Genomic DNA, 23,346 nt, shown 5'->3' with positions numbered 1-23,346 from the left:
TCAATACATGTTCCTTGGATCTCCACCGGGGTCGGAGCACCTCTCCGTTTACTAAAGTCCACCACCATCTCCTTGGTCTTCCCAGCATTAATCCTGATCTGGTTCTGCTGGCACCATTCAACAAAATCCCGGTTTAAGTCTCTGTATTCCCTATCATCGCCATCAGTGATAAGGCCGACTATAGCAGAGTCATCGGAGTACTTCTGTAAGTAACAGCTGGATGAGTTGTGCCTGAAGTCAGCAGTGTACAGTGTGAAGAGGAATGGGGCAAGAACTGTACCTTGAGGTGCCCCCGTACTACAGATCACAGTGTCGGACACACAGTCCTGGGCTCTCACATACTGAGGGCGGTTTGTCAGGTAGTCTAGGATCCAGTAGGACAGGTGATGGTCCACACCACCAAGGTTCAGCTTCTCCCTCAGTAGCCCTGGCTGAATGGTGTTGAACGCACTGGAGAAATCAAAGAACATTATTCTCACAGTGTTCCCGGGTTTCTCCAGGTGAGAGAGAGCTCTGTGAAGAAGGTGGATGATGGCGTCATCTACCCCAATGCCTGGCCGGTAGGCAAACTGGAGGGGGTCCAGAGCGGAGCTCACTAGGGGACGTAGGTGTGTCAGGACCAGTCTCTCTAGGACCTTCATTAGGTGTGATGTCAGTGCTACAGGTCGGTAGTCATTGTAGCCCATCGGGTTGGGTTTCTTTGGGACTGGTACCACGCAAGATGTTTTCCACAGTTGAGGTACCACCCCCAGCTTCAGGCTCATATTGTACATGTGCGTTATAATACCACACAGCTGGTCACTGCACATTTTAAGAACTCTTGCGCTTATACCATCAGGTCCCCCCGCTTTGTTCGCTCTAATGTTCTTCATTTCCTTACACACTTGAGACTCCTGCAGGATCAGATAGTCAGATTGCAGTTGACCGCAGTTCGGTGGGGGTTGGGTCTTGGTGTGTGAGGGATGGGGGGTTGGCTGACATGCTGGTGGAGGGAGCATTTGCTTGGAGTCGAATCTATTGAAGAATAGATTAAGCTCGTTAAGCCACTTCCTGTCCCCTACTGTTCGGTGCCTTGTCTTTTCCTTGTGTCCTGAAATTGCCTTAAGGCTGTCCCACACCTCAGAGATTCTACCCTCCCCCATCTGTAGCTCCATCTTCCGTCTGTAGTTGGCTTTCCCTTCTCTGATTAATTGTCTCAGCTGTTTCTGAACCGCCCCCAGGCCATCTTTGTCCCCAGACCTAAAAATTCTCTTTTTTTGCTTGAGGAGAGTTTTAATCTCAGAGTTAATCCATGGTTTGTTATTGGAGAAACACCTCCAAACACCTGCCATGCAGTGTCTGTAGTGATGTTAAATCCTGCAGCCGCCCATCCTCTGCTCACCAGGTCACACATGGCTACTTCTAAACACTGCTTTATGCCATCAGTGGGGACAATGCACTCAGTAAATATATTCTCTTACCACCAGAGATCAGGACTTGTACATCCTCTTTTACTGTAGTCCTGGACCATTTTTGGTGCCTCAGTGTTGTAAAACCTGAAAAGAGAGCTAAAAGGGGGGTTTGGGTCGAGTATAGTGACCACTTCTCAGTAAGGCATATCCCCTAGGCCTCTGCAACTGGGTTAGTGGCAGTGTCTGCCCACAAGTTACCTCTACTTTCCTTCGTATCAGCCTTAGTGTGTGTCCTGACTTTTGACTATACCCACCTATGTGGGGGTGGCAGCATCACTACCTGAACAGCATGGAAATCCTTTTAAGCTTAACATTAACCCTACAGAAAGCTCTCGCTTTCCAGATTGGACCATAGTCCCACTATATCAAACACCTACCCTCAGACATTGTACCCTGTCTCAGTGATGGCTTCTAGTTCAGCTTCATGAGCTGAGACCCATACAGTTCTATAATGGTTCTACTTGTGCTTGGTTTTACCCTTGGTTTACCTCACATTCAGTGACCATGACATATCTGGTGCAGAATCCACCATCATTCCCAAATCGAGAATCATCTAAAATAAAAGAATTCTCATCAGAGTTAACAATAGATTCATCATTTATTAACCAAATCAGCAAAAGTAAAATTAATTTTAAGTTATCTGACTCTCCTTACTCCTCCCCTGAAACTATTGTTAACAGTTTAGAAGGGACTTGTAGTGCAGCACGGAATGCAAAGCTTACATTTAGAAGACATAGATAAGACACACTGCAGCCTGAGATATCCAGCCATTGTCATCTTTGTTTCCAATGCAAGATTTATCACCCCTTGTAAACCGTGTCTTATCATGGAAGCAGCTGCGCTGACTCTCCCCACACTTGTCATAGCTGTAGTACTACATATCCCAGCAGACTTATTTATACAATCCCAAGTAAATTCAGTTCTCTAAAACTTCTAAACACTCCAGAAATTCATTAAGGTAAGTAAATACTCAACATATATCAGCAGAGAAGGCGGAAGCCTTAAATTACAGAGCAGATATGTGAGTGACTTCTGATCTACTTACACAGCTATCTAACACCTTGTCGCAAACAATGACCCAGAAATACCACTTTAACTTTGTAGAACTGCAATTTATCTTTACCTGCGTGTACATATTAGGGGCGTTCTGTGCCCCTTGTGGCAAGATAGTTCACATGTATTGCCTACCCCTATGGGGCCTAATCCCATATCAGAAGGAACATCTGAATAACTTTTTCACACAATAAATCCCGATTGTTAACATTCATGGATTTATAGTATAAACCCATAACAAATATTTATGTTACAAGTGTAAAGCCCATGTGATATATTTGATACACATACGCACCAATACACACTGAGTACATAATACATGTACATGGTATATCAAGTACATCTCATTTACACCAAAACACACATATATATTCAACAATGGAAAGAACTTTTATGCCTCCCTTTCATATCTACTTGTCACCACCCTCTGTGGTTATCAGCATTCAATATCTGCTTGCTGTGGAGACTGAAAATGTAACAATACAGACATGGACAAACAGAACATGTACACATAGCAGACACATGTAACATGTACATATAACTGACACACATATATGGGCCCATTCACTTTTCTGAACCTTCCATACAAACATGCAACGTCACACTGGAGCTCCAGACAGAACAAAACAGATGTCAATTAAATCAAAAAGAACTTGTCTGAACTAAAATAAAAATATTCATATATTTTGTACCGTGATATCACTTATCGTCTCGGGACGGCTTATTCCTACAAATAGGCACAGAGTTAGTTATAATTCCCGCACAGCTAAATATTGAGGAGAAAACAAACCAAAACATGTAAATAGTTGCCTTCATCTTCTTACCAATTTGCATATTACTATAAAATAAACATAATAATGTTGATCTCATATTTATGCCATTTATCCAATTTTAAAAACATTACCATGAGAGGAGCATTCTCAAATGGGAAACCTTTCCTGAATAAAAGGACACTATAGACATTCTAGAAATAACTTAATGTCCACCCCCAAGCCTATATACACACATATGTGTCTACACATACCTACACTTAACCTGCAGTATCCTCACCACAAAACATATCATGTTTCCACTTTCCACTAACCAACAAACTAACAACACAATGCTAAGTGCCAAGCACATTAACCCTTTAGCTGGACTGTCAATGGATGCTCACTATACATTTCCTTACACTCAAAGCCTTTGTCCTTCGCTTAGGACACCAGCAATCTCTAGCCAAGTGTCCCTGGTTTCCACAATTAAAACACTTCCTGGTTACCCTCTATCCCTGTATCTGTCCTGCCTATTCTCCATTGGTAACTCCTGCTCTTTTAATTTTTTTTTTTTTTTTTTTCCCTTGAGCGGCATCTTCTTCTCTCTCTCCCATTCCTATTAGTTCATATGGGGGTATACCCTACCTCAGAGGGTCCCTCCCCCATAATAGCTGATGGCCAGTCAGCCGTGAGCATCCCACTCCTCTAGGGCAATTAAGACAATAGAGGGTCACTTTTGACTCACCTAGTGGGACCTCCCAAACAGTCACTCTTTTCATTGAACTAATCTCTAATGTGCATGTTCTGGCGTAGTGCTCAGGGCAAAACCCTCATTTGGTTTCCACAGACTCCACTTTGTCTGTGTCCCTCTATCGAACACCCCTGAATCATTGCATGTACTTACTCAGATTCTACTCAGTCCTTAGTGTCCAAAACAAGGACTTTTCAATCACTCAGTACTTCCACTCTCGCAACTCTAGGGATTAAGGATGAAGAATAACTCTCTCTTCTGCACCGCTTTTTACACTCTATAACAGATGTAACAACCAAATGACAGCATGGACAGTAGACAAAGAATGAGGTATAACATTTCCCACCCCACTACAGACAACATACTATTCAGGTTCTTGCACACTATATAATATGGCATCGATTGTTATAACATATGCAGCACTAATCTTCACTCACCGACACACAGGATCCGGGACACGTAGGAACTCAGATTAGTTATTTGGCATGAAAAGGACTTACCGTTACAGCGCCGTTTTATTCATCTGAGGTCCTCCGGGTCCGTCTCCAAATCGGTTGGTGAGTGGATCAGTACACTATCGGCTGCACATTAAACGATTATCGATGCCCCACGATGGGCGTCAGGTTCTGTTGGGGACATTAAGGGGTCCCCATGATAGAGTATGTTGCTGAGTTCCAAATTAAATATCAGGCCTGAAGTAATTACGCCCATTATCAGGTCTGGAGAAGCCACACACACACACAACTGATGGTGTATCAAGTGAGTTCTAATTTAATGGTGCACAAAGGTGGTTTAAATACAATACAGACAAGAGCAGGTTGGACTATTCTAACATGGTTGGCATAAAATGATTGGTTATAAGATAAACCTGGCACATGACTATTGGCTGAGGCCTTATGTATTTTGCATCTCATTACAGCTTAATGGACTTTGTACTTTGTCCTTAAACAAAGAAAGTTTCAAAAACACTTATGTGTGAACTAGCAGCTTACACTATGTCTATATGCATATATCATGGAAACAGAGATAAGATGTCATGTTGGTGCTAAATGAGTCTCAGTGACCTCCATATACCATGAAGATAAGATATACAAATAGCCAGCTGCGACTTACTTACACAGTTTATGTGTGAAAGGTTACAAGATGACTGACGAAATACAAAGATGGAGGATTTGACTCTAACAGTACTGACAGATAATAGTTTGCATTTGGTACTTCTGAACAATTAATGTTCCCTATTTCGCACAGGATCTGTTTTATAGTGACCATGCAGTAATATTACAGCATGTACTAATATCACATATCTGCTATAAAACAGATACTGTGTGATATAAATAGTGAAGGGGCCCCTTAGACAGTACAATGCGCTCCACAGTGGCCCCCAGACAGCACAATACGCTCCACAGTGGGCCCCGCACAGTCTTATATGCTCCACATTGGGCCCTCACACAGTATTACACTCACCACAGTGGGCTCCCCCACCGTATTATACTCTTCAAACTGGGGCCCCACACAGAGCAGCCGGGCGTCGTCCATCTCCTGACTACATTTTCCATGATGCACCTCCTTGCTCTCCCCTCCAATAAAATCATAGGTGATAAATCGCTCCTACATCCAAGGTCACATGATGTTGTGAGGTTTCATTTGCAAGCTCACTCCCCTCTACCTCTGCGAGCAGCAAATACAGAGGGTGAGTGAAGGCAGATGAATTATGGGAATTGTAGTTTTTTCACTGCATGTAAATAATAAAAGGAGTCTCAAGTTAAATAAAGTGAAGCAAAGGTTGCAGAAGGGAACAGTGAGTATTTAGCACCGCTGTGGATGTGTTTGCAGATAATTTTCGGAAGCTGGATATCGCCTTTAAAGCATACCTCCAAGAAAACCAAATGTATGGTCCTCTTTCAGCCTCACTTGTATCTCCTTTTTGAATCCTTTTCCTTCAAAGTTCAGTCATGTGTTTTGAATACTGGTCATTATCTGCCATGTTAAAGATACAGTGGAAATGCAGACTGGTCTACAATCACAGACCAGGCTGCAAGCTAACAAAACTGCCCATACTCCAACAACTGTGCACTTGGTTCGGTTGAACATACATGTGTTCAGTAGGAAAAAAGAAGGGTAAGCTACTAAGAAATATGCTTAGTGGCAGTGCAGCTTATTACCCGGAGGAAGAAAGTATAGGGCTGCCCAATCTTTTCTTCTCCTATTATCTGTTGGGGGAGAGTTTGGAGGTCCCCATACACACTTTGGTAACTAGTGTTTTATTGACAGCAGCCCAGAGGTCTTTAGCGTATCTCCAAATTATGGCCGCTACATTTCATTTTCAATGTTAGGGGTCATGCTACGAACCTCTTAATTTGCATGTAATATACATTTTAAGCTTAGAACATAGATCTTTTGGAAAAAAAGATCAGTAATAAAGCAAATATATACCATGAACAATATGGTATATGCAACCCCCAGTTTAAGTATGAGGCTTGTATAACATACAACATGCTGCACATCTATTCTTTCCAAACATATAGAATATAGTAAATACAGCAGTTTTGAAGCTATAGCACAAACATATAGTCTGCTATGTACAAACATGGAATAAGAATAAAATATCTTGTTGTCAGTCATTCACATAATAAACAAAGGTATTAGCCAAAACTACTAAAATGTTGGCACTAAGAAATACTGTTGTTTGATCAGCTTTGTGTACAGTGACAGAACAATCCAATCTCTAACTGAAGCTGGGAATTGGCTTTGTGATTTGCCAAGCAGTAACACACTAGAATGTGTTGGACAAAACCTTTACATAAATAAATTATTATAATGAAATTTCTTCAGCAAGCCACCTATTGATTTGGAAAAACACATCCCGCTCCACGAGCTAAAAATAAAACTGTGCCTTTTCAAAGTCTTGTTCAAAGCTTGTACTGATGAAATATTCAGCAGACAATGGAAGAAAAACCTAAACAAAATTCTCAATCTCAACAAACAAAATCGTTTTTTCTCCCCTATTTGCCAAAGAAAGAACTATATTTACATCACTTGTTTTCTAACATTTTTTCACTCTAAGTATAAAATGTAATAGAGACAAAATAAAAATCATTGTGACCAAAAAGGTAATTTACAGCATTTTCTTATTTTTTTAAACCTAAAGGTAGAACATCTGTATCTTATGTGTTTACAAGCCAACACAGCCAGCCATATATGTTGTCAAACTGCTGCCATCATTATTATCGATGATGCTGCTAGTCAATGGCTCACCACAGGACAATGGTCTGGTATTGTAATCAAAATCCAAATTAAAATACTTGTTGGGGCAAACAGTGGTGAGTAGCCTAAGACTGCTCCACCAGACAATCCTTCGGACAGTCTGGGCCGCAAATTATAGAACAGGTCTTATTCCTGTCCTATTTTGAGTCCCTTACTTCTATGGCTCCTATTCATTTAATGAAAGGGGTTGCGGAATCACAGTGCGTGCGTTTAGTTCACGGCCATTGAAAAATAGTTTTCTATATGATGAATGCCATAGTGGGGAAAAAAAATAAAATCAAAAGTTTCAGACCACCATTTTTTTGATATTTCATCTCCAAATTTTTAAAAAATAAAAAGCAATCAAAGCAAGAGAGCTTGCCCAAAATAGTATAACTAAAAAGTACACCAGGCTCCCCCCAAAACACTTACTGCAATCTGATCCAGCATGTATAGTTGTCGGTTTTGTACACATTAGGCTGCTCCTTCTCCCCCAGCTCCTCTTCATAGACTTCTACATAAACAAATTTGTAAGCTCTAACTGATCTTCACTAGAGATGAGCGAACACTTAAGTGTCAGAGGTTCGAAATCCGATTCGAACAGCCGCACACTTCGACTGTTCGAATGGATTTCGAACCCCATTATAGTCTATGGGGGGAAATGCTTGTTTCAGGGGTAGGCAACATTCGATAAAATCATACTTACCAAGTCCACGAGTGACGGTCGGGCTGGATTCTGCTTGAAGTCTTCTCCCGGCGCAGGGTCCCCGCGTCCTCTTCCAGGTGGAATTCACTCTGCCTAGGCATCCAGCCGACTGCGCGTGTATGTGCATGCATGCCCGCGCATGTGCAGTTGACTCTGCCTAGGCCGGATGCCTAGGCAGAGTGAATTCCACCCAGAAGACGACGTGGGGATGCAGTGTGGAGAAGACTTCGGAAAGGTAAGAGAAGAACATTAAACTTCGAACAGCTAGTAGTGTTCGATCGAGTACGAGTATTTCGAATACCGTAGTATTCGATCGAACACCTATTTGATCGAACACTACTCGCTCATCTCTAATCTTCACTGAAGATAGTTCTGATCATTGAACTGAGCAGTTTAGCAGGCAGGAGCGGGATAATAAGAGGAGTTAGCAGCATTTTCCTCTGATTAAATTCACTATCACAGTCTCTCATATTCACCTGAACTATTTATTTCCAAAAAAAAAAACAAAACAATTGACAGGTAATCTTTCAGAGGTGAATGTAACGGATTTGCAATTCAAAAAAGAACAAACAAAAAAATGTTCTCCGATAAACCATGAAAGAGTCAATAAATAGCAACGTTTTTCATTCTGAGTAGAATGACCTTTTACCACATCCTTTTCATGTCCAAAGATCAAGTTTTAAAATCCAAGAATCCATTTACATTTTGCAGAGCTAGCATTTCTCGTACCAATCTCTCCTCAGGTAACCAGAGATTATGAGTGTATCATTTCACAATAAGAGCGTTTCCTTGGACTGGATGATATATATGGAGTATTTATACAGATGCAACAGCATCACTCACTTGAAATTATCAGTCTTTACATATACTGCCAAGATATATAGAAAAAAATAATAAAAGCCCTACAGTTGTGTGAATCCAGCCTTATATTCTGAACTGAAGCTTATGAATGTGTACATGAACACTGCATCACATATTTCATACATATCCAACAGCAGGGACATGGGAAGTGCCCCCTCAACTAGAAGCTAATTAGAAGTCAGAAGGGAGTGAAATGTTAACATATTGATGTCCCTTGAAAATCGATTCCTTTTGTGTTCTGGTCAATTACATTTTTCCAATGAACTAAAAACTTTGCCATTAACTACTGTAAGCAGAAGATTCAGCAATAGCAGGAATGGTAACATATTTCACCCAGTATACATCCAAGATAGTGGTCAATTATATCATTACAGTGACCCAGGAGGAAAACCATGTCTATGCACTAGATAAACGACATGAACTACAGTTGTTAACCCCATAATGACGCAGGATACTTTGTTCATTAATGTTTGGCGACTTTTTTCCAAGTTTTTCCTCCTCGTCTTCCAAAATTCATAACTTTTTTTTATTTTTTTATCGACATAGCTATGTGAGGGCTTTTTCTTTGCGTGACGAGTTGTTCTATCATTTGCATCCATTTTGGGGTACATACAATATTTTGATTAGCTTTTATTTACATTTCTTGGTGGTCCATGTGAAATAACACACAATTCTATCATAATTTTTAGTATTTTGTCTTTACGGCATTCTCTTTGCAATTAAAATTACGTCAGCTTTGTCCGTTTGATCATTGCGATTACACTGATATCATATTTATTTTCTTATTTATATTTTACCACTTTTAGAAATAGAACATCATGTTTTGAAAATGAAAGATTTTCCTGATGTCACTATATTCTGATGCCTACAATTTTTTTTTACTGTACTGTTGACGGAGCTATGTTAGGGCTCTTTATTTGTGGGACAAGTTGTATTTGTACCAATACTTTCAATTGGTACCAGTGTTTGGTAAGTCTGACTTATCACTTTTTATTGTTATTTTTTGGGGGGGAAAGCCAGGTGACCTGAATACAGCATATATATATTTTTTTAATGGAGTTCACTGTTCAGATAAATAACGCCATTTTTGGATAGAGGGGACTTGTACACATTTGCATACGTAATGTCTTTTTTTAATTTACATTATGTATTTTTTAAACTATAAAAGTGTTTTTTTCAAAACGTTTTATTGTTTATTTTTTAGGGTGTATTGTAAACTGTGGGGTTTTTTGGTTTTTTTTTTACATGTCTCACAAGGGTACTTCAAGATGGGATCTCAGACTGCCAGTGCAATGTCCTGCAATACATAGCATTCCAGAACATTGCACATTAGTTCCTATGGGAACTATGCACATAGGAAGTCAGGCGGTTGTGGCCTGGCCACCTGGCTGCCTTGGCAACCCATCAGATCCCATGATCGTATGACGGGTGATCCAAGGGGTGAAGGGGGGGGGGGCGATCTTGCCTCCTGATTGCTATTTATCACAGCCAGGAGGTTAATCGGCTGGAAAAACTTCTTACTCTGGTGGCTGGTCCCGGCCCTCGGCTCTGTAACACAACAGAGAGCAGGAAATAACGCCACGGGCACAGCTTCTGTGGTTGTGGCATTACAGTGCTGTACTATTAAGGTGCTGAGCGTTAACTAGTACTTGTTAAAGTGATTTGAAATACTAATCCACTCACAGGTCCTTATGAACTGGGGGTTCAGTGTCCCACATAGTCCTGTTATAAATAGCACTGTTCGTGCCAGCATAAGAAAGAAGAAAAAATTAGAAGAAGAAGAGTATGGGTGGCATAGGACTGTGCTCCTGCCACCACTAAGCAGTAGTTCAGTGAAGTCAAGGAAGTACACTTTGCCTTCACTGAACCTCTGCTGAGTTCCAGCACATGAACAGTTCAAGCTGCGGTGTACTTTCCCCAACTTCAATGAATCACTGCAGGCACCAGTAGTACGGAAATTAAGCAAATATAAACTTAGGTGCAGGCATGGATACGTTGACAACAGCACTATTAGGGGCACTAAACTCACAGAAGCTATGGGATGTTTAGTGTCTCAAACTACTCTGACAGATTTTTTTTTTAAGGAATTGCACTGTCCAGTGTATCGGAGCCTCTATCTCAGATTCCCCCCAAAACTCATGGACTGAATAGGACTATTTCATATGGGAAAGTGACAAACAGTATAATGGAAATCTGACGGGCTCTGTTATTGTACGTTGAGTCCTTTGGGTGTCACTAGGGTCACTTGTGAAACAAATGAGCCACCTGCTGGCTTTCATTTTTTTTTTTTTACATTTTCTATTTCTTTTATTGGAATAGAAAAACGGAAAGCTCCTGCCGAGATGTGAACAGAAGTTGTAGATAGAATTTGTTTTAATTCTGCAGCAGAGGGCAGGGGGTATGATGCTGGAGAGGCACGATCAATTAAATCATAGCATGGTCTAACCATGTAAAGGTCTGAAGGCAAATTTAACTTCTTCATTTTTTTTTTTTTTAAACTTTCCACCACTTAAGTGCAATTTCCTACCTTAATTGCATTTCTGCAGAAATTACATTGACACAAATAGCTAAAAAATATGCCCAGATAACAACTTTAACTGCTCATTAACATGGTGGTATGCCATGAAAAAAATATTGGTGTAATTCCCCTGCAGAATATAATTTCAAAACTCCCAGCGGTGAACCAATATGCCTTGCTATTAAAAGTTGAAGAACACAGCAGCAGAGTGGGTGGTGTAAGAAAAGAGCTTACGTTTCTGCTTTCTTATTGCAATGGCGAGCTATGAACAGGCATGTTCTGGCACAAAAGGTTGCGTTGTTCTTACTTTGTGGTTATTAACACAATCCATCAAAAACTGCTGCAGGTGTTGAGCGAACATTACAGTACATCCAAAGTTCTCTATTAGACATTGAGGTGATATTGCTCAACATCCCTGGCTCCTCTACAATAAAGAGATAATCTAGTTGCATCTAGAAACTGAATTTCAAAAATAATTTTTTGATTTCTTGAGGAACTATAAGACACTAAAACCTCTCATATAGCTCAAAGTAATATATAGAGCAGAGCGCATAGATCAGCACAAAATAAAGAGCAGACATAACAAGTAGAACAGCATATTTTGAGGGTACAGATAACTAAAGTGACATAGTATATGTTTTCTATTATAAAATGTAAAATTTCTAGTAATATTACAGGATTACCAGTTCAGCAATCTCTTAAAGAGGACCTTTCACCATATCTGGGCACAGGCAGTGTTATATACTGTCAGAAAGCTGACAGTGCACTGAATTCAGCGCACTGTCGGCTTTCCCGATCTGTGCCCGGTGTAAAGCGCTATCGGTCCCGGTACCGTAGCGCTTTACAGTCAGAAGGGCGTTTCTGACCATTAGCCAGAGACGTCCTTCTGCCTCGCGGCGCCAATCGCGCTGTGCTGTGGAGCGGGGAGGAACGCCCCCTCCCTCTCCTGATAATACTCATCTATGGACAAGCTGTGTGAGCAGAGGGAGGGGGGAGTTCCTCCCCGCTCCACAGCACAGCGCGATTGGCGCCGCGAGGCAGAAGGACGTCTCTGGCTAATGGTCAGAAAAGCCCTTCTGACCATAGAAGAGCTACGGTACCGGGCCGTAAGCTCTTCACACCGGGCACAGATCGGGAAAGCCGACAGTGCGCTGAACTCAGCGCACTGTCAGCTTTCCGGCAGTATATAGAACTGCATGTGCCCAGATATGGTGAAAGGTCCTCTTTAAAGAAAAATTTCTTAAAGGGACAATCACCGAGGAAATAAGTAATAAAAAGTAAAGTTATATGATTGCCCCCCCTTATCAGTCTGAAGACTTTTCTGCATGATCTTGACACAAACAGTCTGATACAAGTCTTCCTAAGAACAAAAGGGTTAATTTCCTGCTAACCAATTCCATCATCTTCTGGTGGCCTACTAGAGGAGGAGGAGCTTAAAGGGGGGGGGGGACTTACTAATAGTCCTACTGCAAACAGAGCACACCAAGGACCCTGACAAAAGACAGTTAGAATGGGGGTATGGCTGAGCATCTCAATAGAGGTAATGCAGCATATATTAAATGTACTGCAGATGCTGGTTTCACACCAGCGTCTGGACTCTGTTATCAGGTTGCAGAAGACGGAAACCTGTCTTGCAGAGTTCGGCCGTGAGCGATTTATGCTCTCTGCATGGTTTAAAAAAAAAACAAAAAAAAAAAAAAAACGGTTTCGCCGCGGACAGCATAAAACGCTCACCGTTGCCCACAGCCAGACACTTTTCAAACCCATTCAAATAAATGGGTTTGAAAGATGTCGGCAGGTTTCCGTCTCATGCCCAGTTTTGTACAGGAAACGGAAACCTGCAGAACGGAGTCCTGGGCGCAGATGTGAACGAGCCCATAGTTATGTTTTTATTGGAACTGCGGAAAGGATCGTTTCAATGGCACTATATTAGACAATTAACTTCACCAAAGTTGATTTAGTGTTTTACCAATCACCTTCCATCATCTCCAACTCTTTGCACTGTACTCCACTGATTCCAGTACAGTTGGAATTTTTCTCTAGAGCTGTAATATAGTAATACTGTAATAGAACATTGATATAGCAGGACCTATGCCTCCTAGTTTGCCTCAAAGATAACTCTGTATAATACAGCGGAGATCCAGAATGAGCTGCTTGAGTTGGAAACCGCTATCTGGGTGGTAGAGGACACCCCTTCTTACACTGCTCTTTGCCCTCCTAAAATTGGAGCATTCACATGGGTTCCCATTTTAGCTTCCCAATGAACAGCTACCATGAAAAGATGTGTAATAGGTATTGGATTGGCCTAATACACATACAGTGGCTGGCAAAAGTATTCATACCCCTTAAACTTTTCACATTTTTTTTTCTTTATGTAGATTTTGAGCCCCATATAGGGATCACAATGTACATTTTTTATTTATTATTTCCTATCAGTAAGTCTATTGTAGAATGGGAGGAAATCCAAGCAAACACAGGGAGAATATACAAACTCCTTGCAGATTCAAACAGGATTCAAACCCGGGACTCTTGTGCCGCAAGGCTGCAGTGCTAACCACTGAGCCACCGCGCTGCCCCTTTTTTCATATTTTGTCACCTTCCAACCACAAACTTAAATGTATTTTCTTGAGATTTTAAGTGATAAACCAACACAAAGTAACAAAATTCTTAGGTCTTTCTTTCAACAATGGTTTTCTTCTTTCCACTCCTGCATAAAGGCCAGATTTACGGAATGCTCGACTTATAGTTGTCCTGTGGACAGATTCTTCCACCTGAGCTGTGGATTTCCTCAGCTCCTCCAGAGTGACCAAGGGCCTCTTGGCTGCTTCTCTGACCAGTGCTCTCCTTGCTAAAACTGTCAGTTTAGGTGGATAGCCATGTCTTGGTAGGTTTGCAGTTGTAGAATACTTTTTCCATTTTTGGATGATAGATTGAACAGTGCTCCTTGGAATGCTCAAAGCTTGTTTTTATAACCTAACTCTGCTTTAAAACTTCTCCACAACTTTATATCTGACCTGTTTGGAGAGTTCCATGGTCTTCGTGATGCTGTTTGTACACTAGTATTCTCTAACAAACCACCACTGAGGTCTTCACGGAGACAGTATATATTATATACTGAAACTAAAATTACACAGAGCTGGATTTTATTAACTATTTAAGTGACTTCTGAAGGCGATTGATTTCACTGGACTTTATTTAGGGGTATCAGAGTACAGGAGACTGAATACTTTTACACGTTGCATTTTTCAGATTTTTATTTGATTACAATTTTGAAAAACAGATATCATTTTCATTCCACTTCACAATTATGTGCTACATTGTGTTGGCCTATCACTTAAAATCTCAATAAAACACATTTAAAGAGGACCTTTCATCAAATTGGGCACAGGCAGTTTTATATACTGCTGGAAAGCTGACAGTGGGCTGAATTCAGCGCACTATCGGCCTTCCCGATCTGTGCCCTGTGTAAAGCGCTATCGGTCCCGGTACCGTAGCGCTTTACAGTCAGAAGGGCTCTGTCAGGAACGTCCTTCTGCCCAGCAGCGCCTATCGCGCTGTACAGTGTGAGCGGGGAGGAATGCCCCCTCCCCTCCTGATAATACTCGTCTATGGACGAGCTGTGTGAACAGAGGGAGGGGGCGTTCCTCCCCGCTCACACTGTAAAGCGCGATAGGCGCTGCTGGGCAGAAGGACGTTCCTGACAGAGTTTCAGGGACGCCCTTCTGACTGTAAAGCGCTACGGTACCGGGACCGATAACGCTTTACACAGGGCACAGATTGGGAAAGCCGACAGTGTGCTGAATTCAGCACACTCTCAGCTTTCCAGCAGTATATAGAACTGCCTGTGCCCAATCTGATGAAAGGTCCTCTTTAGGTTCATGGTTGTAAGATGACAAAATGTGGACAATCTCAAGGAGCAGGAATACTTCTGAAAGCCACTGTAGATGGTAACGTGCAGTACAGAAGAACTGCATTATTTTGGAGACAGGTAAACAAAAAAAGCTGTAAAGTGTAAAAAGCTTCTTTAAGAAAAAAAAAAATAGAGAAAAAGAAAAAGAAGTGAATGTGTTTTGGTAACTTCAACCTTGTTTTCGCAACATGGCATTTTATTTAACTAGCTCTGATGCCATACAGTGAAGGAATCCTGGGTTCAAATCCAGCCAAGGACAACATCTGCAACTCGTTTGTATGATCTCTCGGTTTGTATGGGATTCCTCCAGTTTCCTAACATACTCCAAGGACATACTGATAAGGAATTTAAATTGTGAGCCCTACTTGATAGTGTTGACAATAGCTCTGTAAAGTGCTGTGGAATAGGATGGCACTACAGTTCTTAGTTTCTTTCGAAGATTTTGCTGTACAATTCAACATAACGAAACCCAAAACCCATCCGACCGTTCCCCATGGAACCCTGCTGGACAGGAAAAGTCATCGCAACTTTAAATTAAAATTGACAATATAGGCTCTGGGTAAGCATATCTCCCCAGCACAATTGTAGATCATATGGTCCCATGCTGCTAAATCGTATACATGTATTACGTTCCGTGAAACTCAGTATAAGTTGCTGAAGTTCTGGTTACATACCCCAATTCTCCTCCACACCCTCAACCCCAACATCCCCTCGGCCTGCTGGAGATGCCTCTCTGGGGAAGGCACGTTGCACCACATCTTTTGGAGCTGCCCTCTGACTCGTCCTTTCTGGGCATAGGTCACAGTACTAACTGATGCGCTCTTCCTCCAGGGTGTCCCACTGGACCCTTTGGTTTACCTACTTTATTTAGAATAACACAGCTTACTCAATAGAAAGCTGTTGTGTTTGCAGTCACCCACCTGGTGTCAGGATTACCACTAATCATGCCAGCCAGGAGGTCTACTGCCAAGATAAATAATGCCGAAGACTAGGACAAAACCTGGTCTGTGACTCTTTGGATGGAGAAGGTAACACATTACCTTTTGTACAAATCTATGCCTCCATTTGGTGAAAGAGTTGCAATGGATAGTAAGGAAACTTGGGAGGGCGTAAAACGCTTGTTGAAGGTTGAGATTTTGTAACATGAATTTTTATCCAGTCTTCCCATCCCAACCTAAACGCAGCACTGATACAAAGTGTAATGCCCTTCTAGCCTGATCCTCAGCTTGTCTAAAGGGGATGAACCCCATTTAATTCCCATGCATACAGGCACTGCTTTTGGGTTATAACCCCAGCCACATACCCACAGATCCACTAAAGTGAACACAAATAAGAAAACAGACTGCCACCATGATACGGGGTTAGACTGTCCACCACTACCCTAAAGCATAATGGGCATATGGTACCTTGATTATAACAAAACAATATATGAAGCTAAAAGCCACCATAACAAACATAAACAAGTTTCACAAGGAAAATGTCATAATTCACACTATTTGTGTATAATACTGCTGACTTCCAGAAACAGGCGCATTAGCCTCCTGAAATTGGCAGCAGTTCAGGGAGAAGCAGGTGCAACAGCGCCTGCATGAAATTAGGCTAGTGGGTAGGGAGACGGTCTGGTGACGTCAGGGAGTAAGAAGACTGTGTGGGAGATGTCAATCATGCCCGGGAGGTGTAAGTAGCAAAGGAACAGTGTGAACAGGCTGCAGCTGCTCCCCACCCACCGTGACTACTTAGGTTAATTCGCATGTGACTTTTTATGATTTCAAACATTCATAACTTCACTTTGCTGCAACAAACATTATAGAGTGGAACCAATGGAAAGGGAACCCAACAGGTTTCCTTTAAACGACCATTATAGCAGGGTATCAGTTGTATGATACACCTGACAGCCACTGCCAGAAGTAAGTGCATCATGGGACAGTTAGAACAAGTTGTGATACAGTACACTAAAGCCTAAATAAACAACATACCTCATGCCAAAAAATGACATAACTTCAATAACGCCATAGAGTGGAAAGCCAGTCAAACCAAACTCAAATAGAATGCAACATCCAAGGACCAAGATACGCTATGTCCACCAAGTAGCAAAATAAAGACCAGTATTATACTCCGATGTGGAGTATTTGAGTAAAGTCAGTGAATTATGATTCTGTCCCACCCTTTTTTTTTTTTTTTTTACTATTGTCATGCAAAATAGAGGAAAAAAAATAATTAGTATGCCTTGCATTGCCATTTATATTTCTTCATGTAATAGTATAGTTTAATAAGAGTTGGAACAATCTATAGCTATTAAACATTTGTATTATTTGTATAGTATTTCACCAATCAAAACCAGTATGTAGCCGTAATAGAGTGTATACAGAAAAAAGTTTTAATGCAAAAAAAATAAAAAATAAATAAAAAATCACTTTCTAAACATCAGGCTGCAGTTTGAGTACTTCAGAGAGGCATTAAACTTTATGCAAAATGGATTTATTCAGGAAATATAATAGTTCGTCTTATTGATCTGAAGGCTGCCAGGAAATATCTAGAAGTTTAAAGTTAATGCTTAATAAGTCTCATTACTAATAGCAAATCCCAAACTCGTAGCATGGAGTCCGTGAATGTGCAGCTTCCAAATAATTATCTAAATCGGAATCTTTCACAAAATATTCATGCTTTGATATAGTTTCCTTTGTCACTTCTAGTATAGCAAGGATGGGGTCTGTTTTCCGTTAATCTGCTAAACACATGGGGAAATAGTTTACTTTTCATAAGGGTTTCAATAAATAATCCCAAATCCCTATAGGCCTCGTTATAGTAGCCGGATACAAATTTACACTTGTACACGAGCTCAAATAAAAGTGTCTACCTTGCAATTTGAGCTCCTGCTGACTGGTTTAGCCTTAAGGAAGTATTGAAATTCACATTGCTCATTATTCCAAGCAGTTTTAAGCAGTCTATTGTGATAAATCATTGTGCGGGTTGTCAAATTAAAGATTCTTCTGAAACGAAAATAAACCCGTTTTGAAAACATACGTTTTTAGACAATGTTGAAACTTTTTACGAGGGGGGGGGCTTTTTTTTTTGTCACAGTGATGACCACCGACTCAAAATAGAGCTCTTGAAAATTGATAGCAGGAACAGAATTGAGAAGAGACCAATTCAAATGGTAATTTTCAGACAGGCAAGCAGAAACTACACAATTATAAGAAAACCAGTATTTACCTGGTTTCCGTCTGTCATTCACAGTTTATTTTCATTTTATTCATTATAATGCAATATAATGCAGATGTAGAACATTTGCACGTATTTCTGAAAATACCAAATACAGAAAGTATTTCAAAACACGCTTTACAGTGGAAAGGGCGACAAGGCATAAATTGGACGCCATTTGATGTACAGATCCTTTAAATCTTTAGTCCAGAGAATCTGTTTTTCCCTCCTGCCTTTTTATAAAGTAAACAATACTAACATGACATATCAGACCTATCTAACCCTCAGTGGCAGATGCATACAGTATTATCCTTTATTAAAGGCACAAGCAACAAAGAATAAGTTAGTGATTCTTTAAACTACTTTTACTAAGTAATTTTTTCCCCCACAAAAAAAAAAAAAAAACTGAATAAAAAATTACATACTATCACCTTCCCCAAGCATACTCCACTATCAACACTATTACAGAGCTCATTACAGTGATAAATAATAGAGATGAGCGAACAGTAAAATGTTCGAGATTCGATATTCGTTTCGAGTAGCCCCTCAATATTCGACTACTCGAATCGAATATCGAACCCTATCACAGTCTATGGGGGGAAAATGCTCGTTTCAGGGGTAGGCAACGTTCGATCAAATTATACTTACCTAGTCCACGAGTGAGGGTCGGGCTGGATCCTCCGAGAAGTCTTCTCTGTGCAGCGTCCCCGCGGCATCTTCCGGCTGTGAATTCACTCTGCCAGGCATTGGGCCTGGGCAGAGCCGACTGCGCATGTCCGCACTACAAGTGGGCATGCGCAGTCGGCTCTGCCCAGGCCCGATGGCTGGCAGAGTGAATTCAGAGCCGGAAGACGCCGCGGGGAAGCTGCACGGAGAAGACTGTTCGGAGGATCCAGCCCGACCCTCACTCGTGGACTTGGTAAGTATAATTTGATCGAACGTTGCCTACCCCTGAAACGAGCGGAGAAGACTTCTAAAGGTAGGAGAAGAACCAGCGGTGATTGGCCGACTGTATAGCATTCGGCCAATCAATGCTGGTTCTGCATCGAACTTTTCCATTTGAATAGCGAGTGGTACTCGATCCAGTACGAGTATTTCGAATACCGTAGTATTCGATCGAATACCTACTCGCTCATCTCTAATAAATAATGTACTTCTGTTGTCTCTCTTGTACATATAGATAAAACTACTCTGAAGTCTAATGCAAAGTCTTATGAGGCAGTTGGTGCACTGAGGGTGGGCACTCATCTCCTTGGAGCACTACTCTTGTTTCTCAGGTCGGATGGGTGATGTCATAGCAGTGGGAGGACCAACAGGAGGTGGTAGGGGTCTGAGCTTCAAGAGCAGTGTTCCAGAAAGCTGAAGGTCCACCCACAGTTGGTCCACCCACAGTGCACCAACTGTAATATGGTGCTGACAGTTGAGTATGCTTGAGGGAGGTGATACTCTACCCTTTAAAGGGGTTTTCTGAGACTTTTTTTTATTGTTCACCTATTCTTAGGAGGCCACTGTCGTTCTAGCTGCAATCCAGCCAGATGTATAACTGTATACTGCATAACTCCATCTATTCCCACTGAACACCCCAGTCTGAACTACAGCTGTAAGTAGTATATGTATCTAATACTGTATACGCACAACTGCTGAAGGCTTATCCATGCTTGGCAGGGAAAGTGTTAGGACATATATTTGAATTTCTTTTTTTTAATTTTTTTTTTTAACAGTGTAAAATTAGATCCCTATTTTTGTGTCAATTGAACTAGAACAATACATTGCATGGATCATTTATACATATATTATATTTCAGCACAGGTCAAAGTGCTGGCATCCATTAGGTATCCCTACAGATGCACACGCCTTCATTTTCTATTTACTGTATTGAAGATAGATCTTGTATAAATGTGCATGTTGGGTGAGGGTAGGATAGCACAAGGTAGTTTTTGGACATTTTAAGAAAAAGGGGCTATGGAACCTGAGGGTCTGGAAGGTCGGGAGAATGCAATTTCCCCTAATATGACATATATTGCAACATTTCACCTTTGTCCATGAAATACTGGTGCATGTAAAATATTTATATAGGTAATCTTTAAAGGAAGTGTCTGCTTCTTGCAAACCCTGGCTACAAGTTGTATTATAGTATACTGAAACATTCTGCTTGTATCTCTAGAAAAATGGTTCCTCACTTGAAGGACTACAGAACATGGGTTGGGAACCAAAAGGCTGAAATGTGCAACCCGTAATAATTTGTAATCCTTGCAGCAAAAGAAGTGCTTACTCAGATGGGTTAGGATCACGTGAATCAAAAAATATTTCCCCTTTGTGAATTAGTGCCAAGAGATCACAGTTTATGTTAATATGAAATGACTTCTTGAAGTAATGAAGGTGCTGCAGTTGCTCCAAAGTAGTAAACAGCAACACCCTCATTGCTCCAAAGAACTCAGTTCCATATTGACAAAAACATACTTCGGCAATGGAAGTATCCATTCACAAGGGAAAAGCACCTTTTGATACAGCTGTTCCTAAGCTATCTGTGTGTGGGGATGGGTTGATATGCTAGGTTCTGGCTGCCTTTAAAAATACCAAAAGCAAAAAATTTAGCTCTAGCTAGTGAAAAAACTGTCCTAGAAAATAGCATGTACATGTACACAAAATGAAGCAATTGTCTGTCTAAATATAATGACTTTTCTTTACGAACATTCATAATATTACAATGAATTATTAAATATGTAGTTATATGACAAAGTCAAGTAGTTGCTGACAAAAATATTGATAAAAATAAGAACTGTATCCTTTGCTAAGCATCATGTTGGCACAGCATGTGTGTGCACTAGCAGAACTGTACAGAATTGGACATACGGACCAGTTTTATATGATGTACAATAAATAGTTACGAAAAAAAAAAGTATAAAGAATACATACTTTTTATTGCTGTCATTAATACATGGCATGTATAGCAGCCTTGCCACATTCTGAACTTCTGGAGTGCTTTCTGAGTCAGAGGATGTACTTCCAGGGAAAAAGCAGGAACCGACACCTCCAGATTTTATTAACTCCACCAGCACTGTGTCAACATTTAACAGCCAAAGCTAAAAGAATAGGGTAAGAATCAGTCATGAGAGGTCCTAAATATTCTACTATAAGCAGTTAGCAAACAATTTTTCAGCAATGACAGTAGGAGACCTTCAGTCAAACACAAGTGTGGCATTGTTCACTTTCCTTTCCCAGAGTACAAACAAATACAAGTTTGTTCATATCTGCATCAGTTTCTGTCTTTAGCTCAGTCACCAGAACAAAACAATGGAAATAAAGGAAGTCACTGGAAATGGGATATGCCAACGATGCCTAAAAGGACTCTTTTTGAGGGTCTGCTGTTTTCGGTTATGGGGCCTGGAAATTTAAGCTAAAGCAATGCAGCAGCATTTTGACAGATATAAGATACATAAATGTGTCTTATATGAGTCTTATATGAATTTTCTCACACAATGCAACTATTCTGTTACAAATGATTAAGCACCATCATTATATAAAAAAAGTTATTCAGTTAAACATTAATTTTCTTTGTTAGATCACACAAACACATTGACGATTTTTAATTTGAATCATTTGTAATAAAATGGTTCTACGTCTATTTATTATTTTTCCTTTCAGAACATTTACCTAATTTGTGTAATGTGAATTAGAAGTTGCTTGCTTCACAGAGTAACTAACTCTACTTATTGGCTGGATGGCACAACAGCAAAATAAATCACTCTTTGCTGGTGTACAAGAGAAACCAAGGCGTGAATCTGAACTACTGAGCATGTGCGACCATCGGCACAGAACACTTATGTGGACGTTCTGATAGACAATCCTAAGAACAGCAAGAGAACGATAACAAGTAACAGAAATATGGAGAGACGAGCAATTTTGTTAAGATTGCAAAATTAATCCGTTTCGTGACACCTTACAGAAAATGTAATATTGAATTGTCAAATCCACTGTTTAGGAACATCAAAAAGATTGCTTGTTTGATTGAAGTATGTGTGTCTCATGACATTAGCTGTGTATGCTACATCATTTTGTGATTGTGAACTTATTTTTATTATATATTAGTCAATAGTCAATACATTGATTTTTGTCCTACCCATAATACTCTTTGCATTGGTGTTATAAAAGGACGCTTATATACAGTATATACGGCAAGCATCACACAAGAACTGAAAAGATTCTTGTTGAACAAGACAAAAAGGAGTCCATATGTTGGCAGCAATATGCTATTTTCTTCTGACTGCGCAAACGCATAAAAAGAAGTGGAGCTGGAAAAGTGGTAAACGAAATTCAGAAAGTATTAGAAAAGGGCTTTTGTAGGACAAGGTAGGCATTTCAAAAATAAAATTCTCCTTCTGTCATATATTAGGGAACAGCTTTCCCCAGTAATATACCAGGAAAGTCTTAAGAAGCAAGTTCAAGAAGAGAAATATATTTAAAAGAGAACATATCACCAATAAATGAACTATTTTTAATATAATTTAAAGTTAAACATATTTTAAAGAATTTTTGGTGATGGGTTTTTATTTAATTTTTTTAGTTGCCATGTCATTATCAATATTAAAAAAAATAATAAAAAAAAAAAAAAAATCCTAGATATCCTGCAGTTTTGACTCTGGTCACTAAAATACATAATATACTGAGACTTCCTATCGATTTCTTTGCAGAAGTCACTTCACTTATTAGTACACAGATGTTCACAGCTATCATATTTGTAGATAAGACACAGAATCCATCAGTCGCAATAGGAGATTTCACAGCTGATCTACTTCCCACTATGTGCAATGACACTATATGTGCAGAGGTCACAGAGAATACCTCCCAAGTCAATAAGTCTATGACCCATGGTCCATCTCCAGGAGACAAGAAGTCACAA

At 40.4% G+C, this 23,346-nt stretch overlaps 1 protein-coding gene across 2 annotated transcripts in view; it reads right to left on the bottom strand.

The window, feature by feature from the left end:
• Nucleotides 1–23,346, bottom strand: part of UBE3D (ubiquitin protein ligase E3D) — a 144,155-nt gene that overhangs the window by 73,024 nt on the left and 47,785 nt on the right. For both annotated transcript variants that reach the window (XM_075268260.1, XM_075268261.1), the window contains exon 8: nucleotides 21,363–21,529. In XM_075268260.1, the coding sequence (XP_075124361.1) occupies nucleotides 21,363–21,529 (167 nt within the window). The remainder of the gene's footprint in view (nucleotides 1–21,362; nucleotides 21,530–23,346) is intronic.

Source organism: Leptodactylus fuscus, chromosome 3, assembly GCF_031893055.1.
Source record: "Leptodactylus fuscus isolate aLepFus1 chromosome 3, aLepFus1.hap2, whole genome shotgun sequence".
Taxonomy (NCBI): domain Eukaryota; kingdom Metazoa; phylum Chordata; class Amphibia; order Anura; family Leptodactylidae; genus Leptodactylus; species Leptodactylus fuscus.
This window is presented reverse-complemented; position numbering and strand designations above follow the sequence as displayed.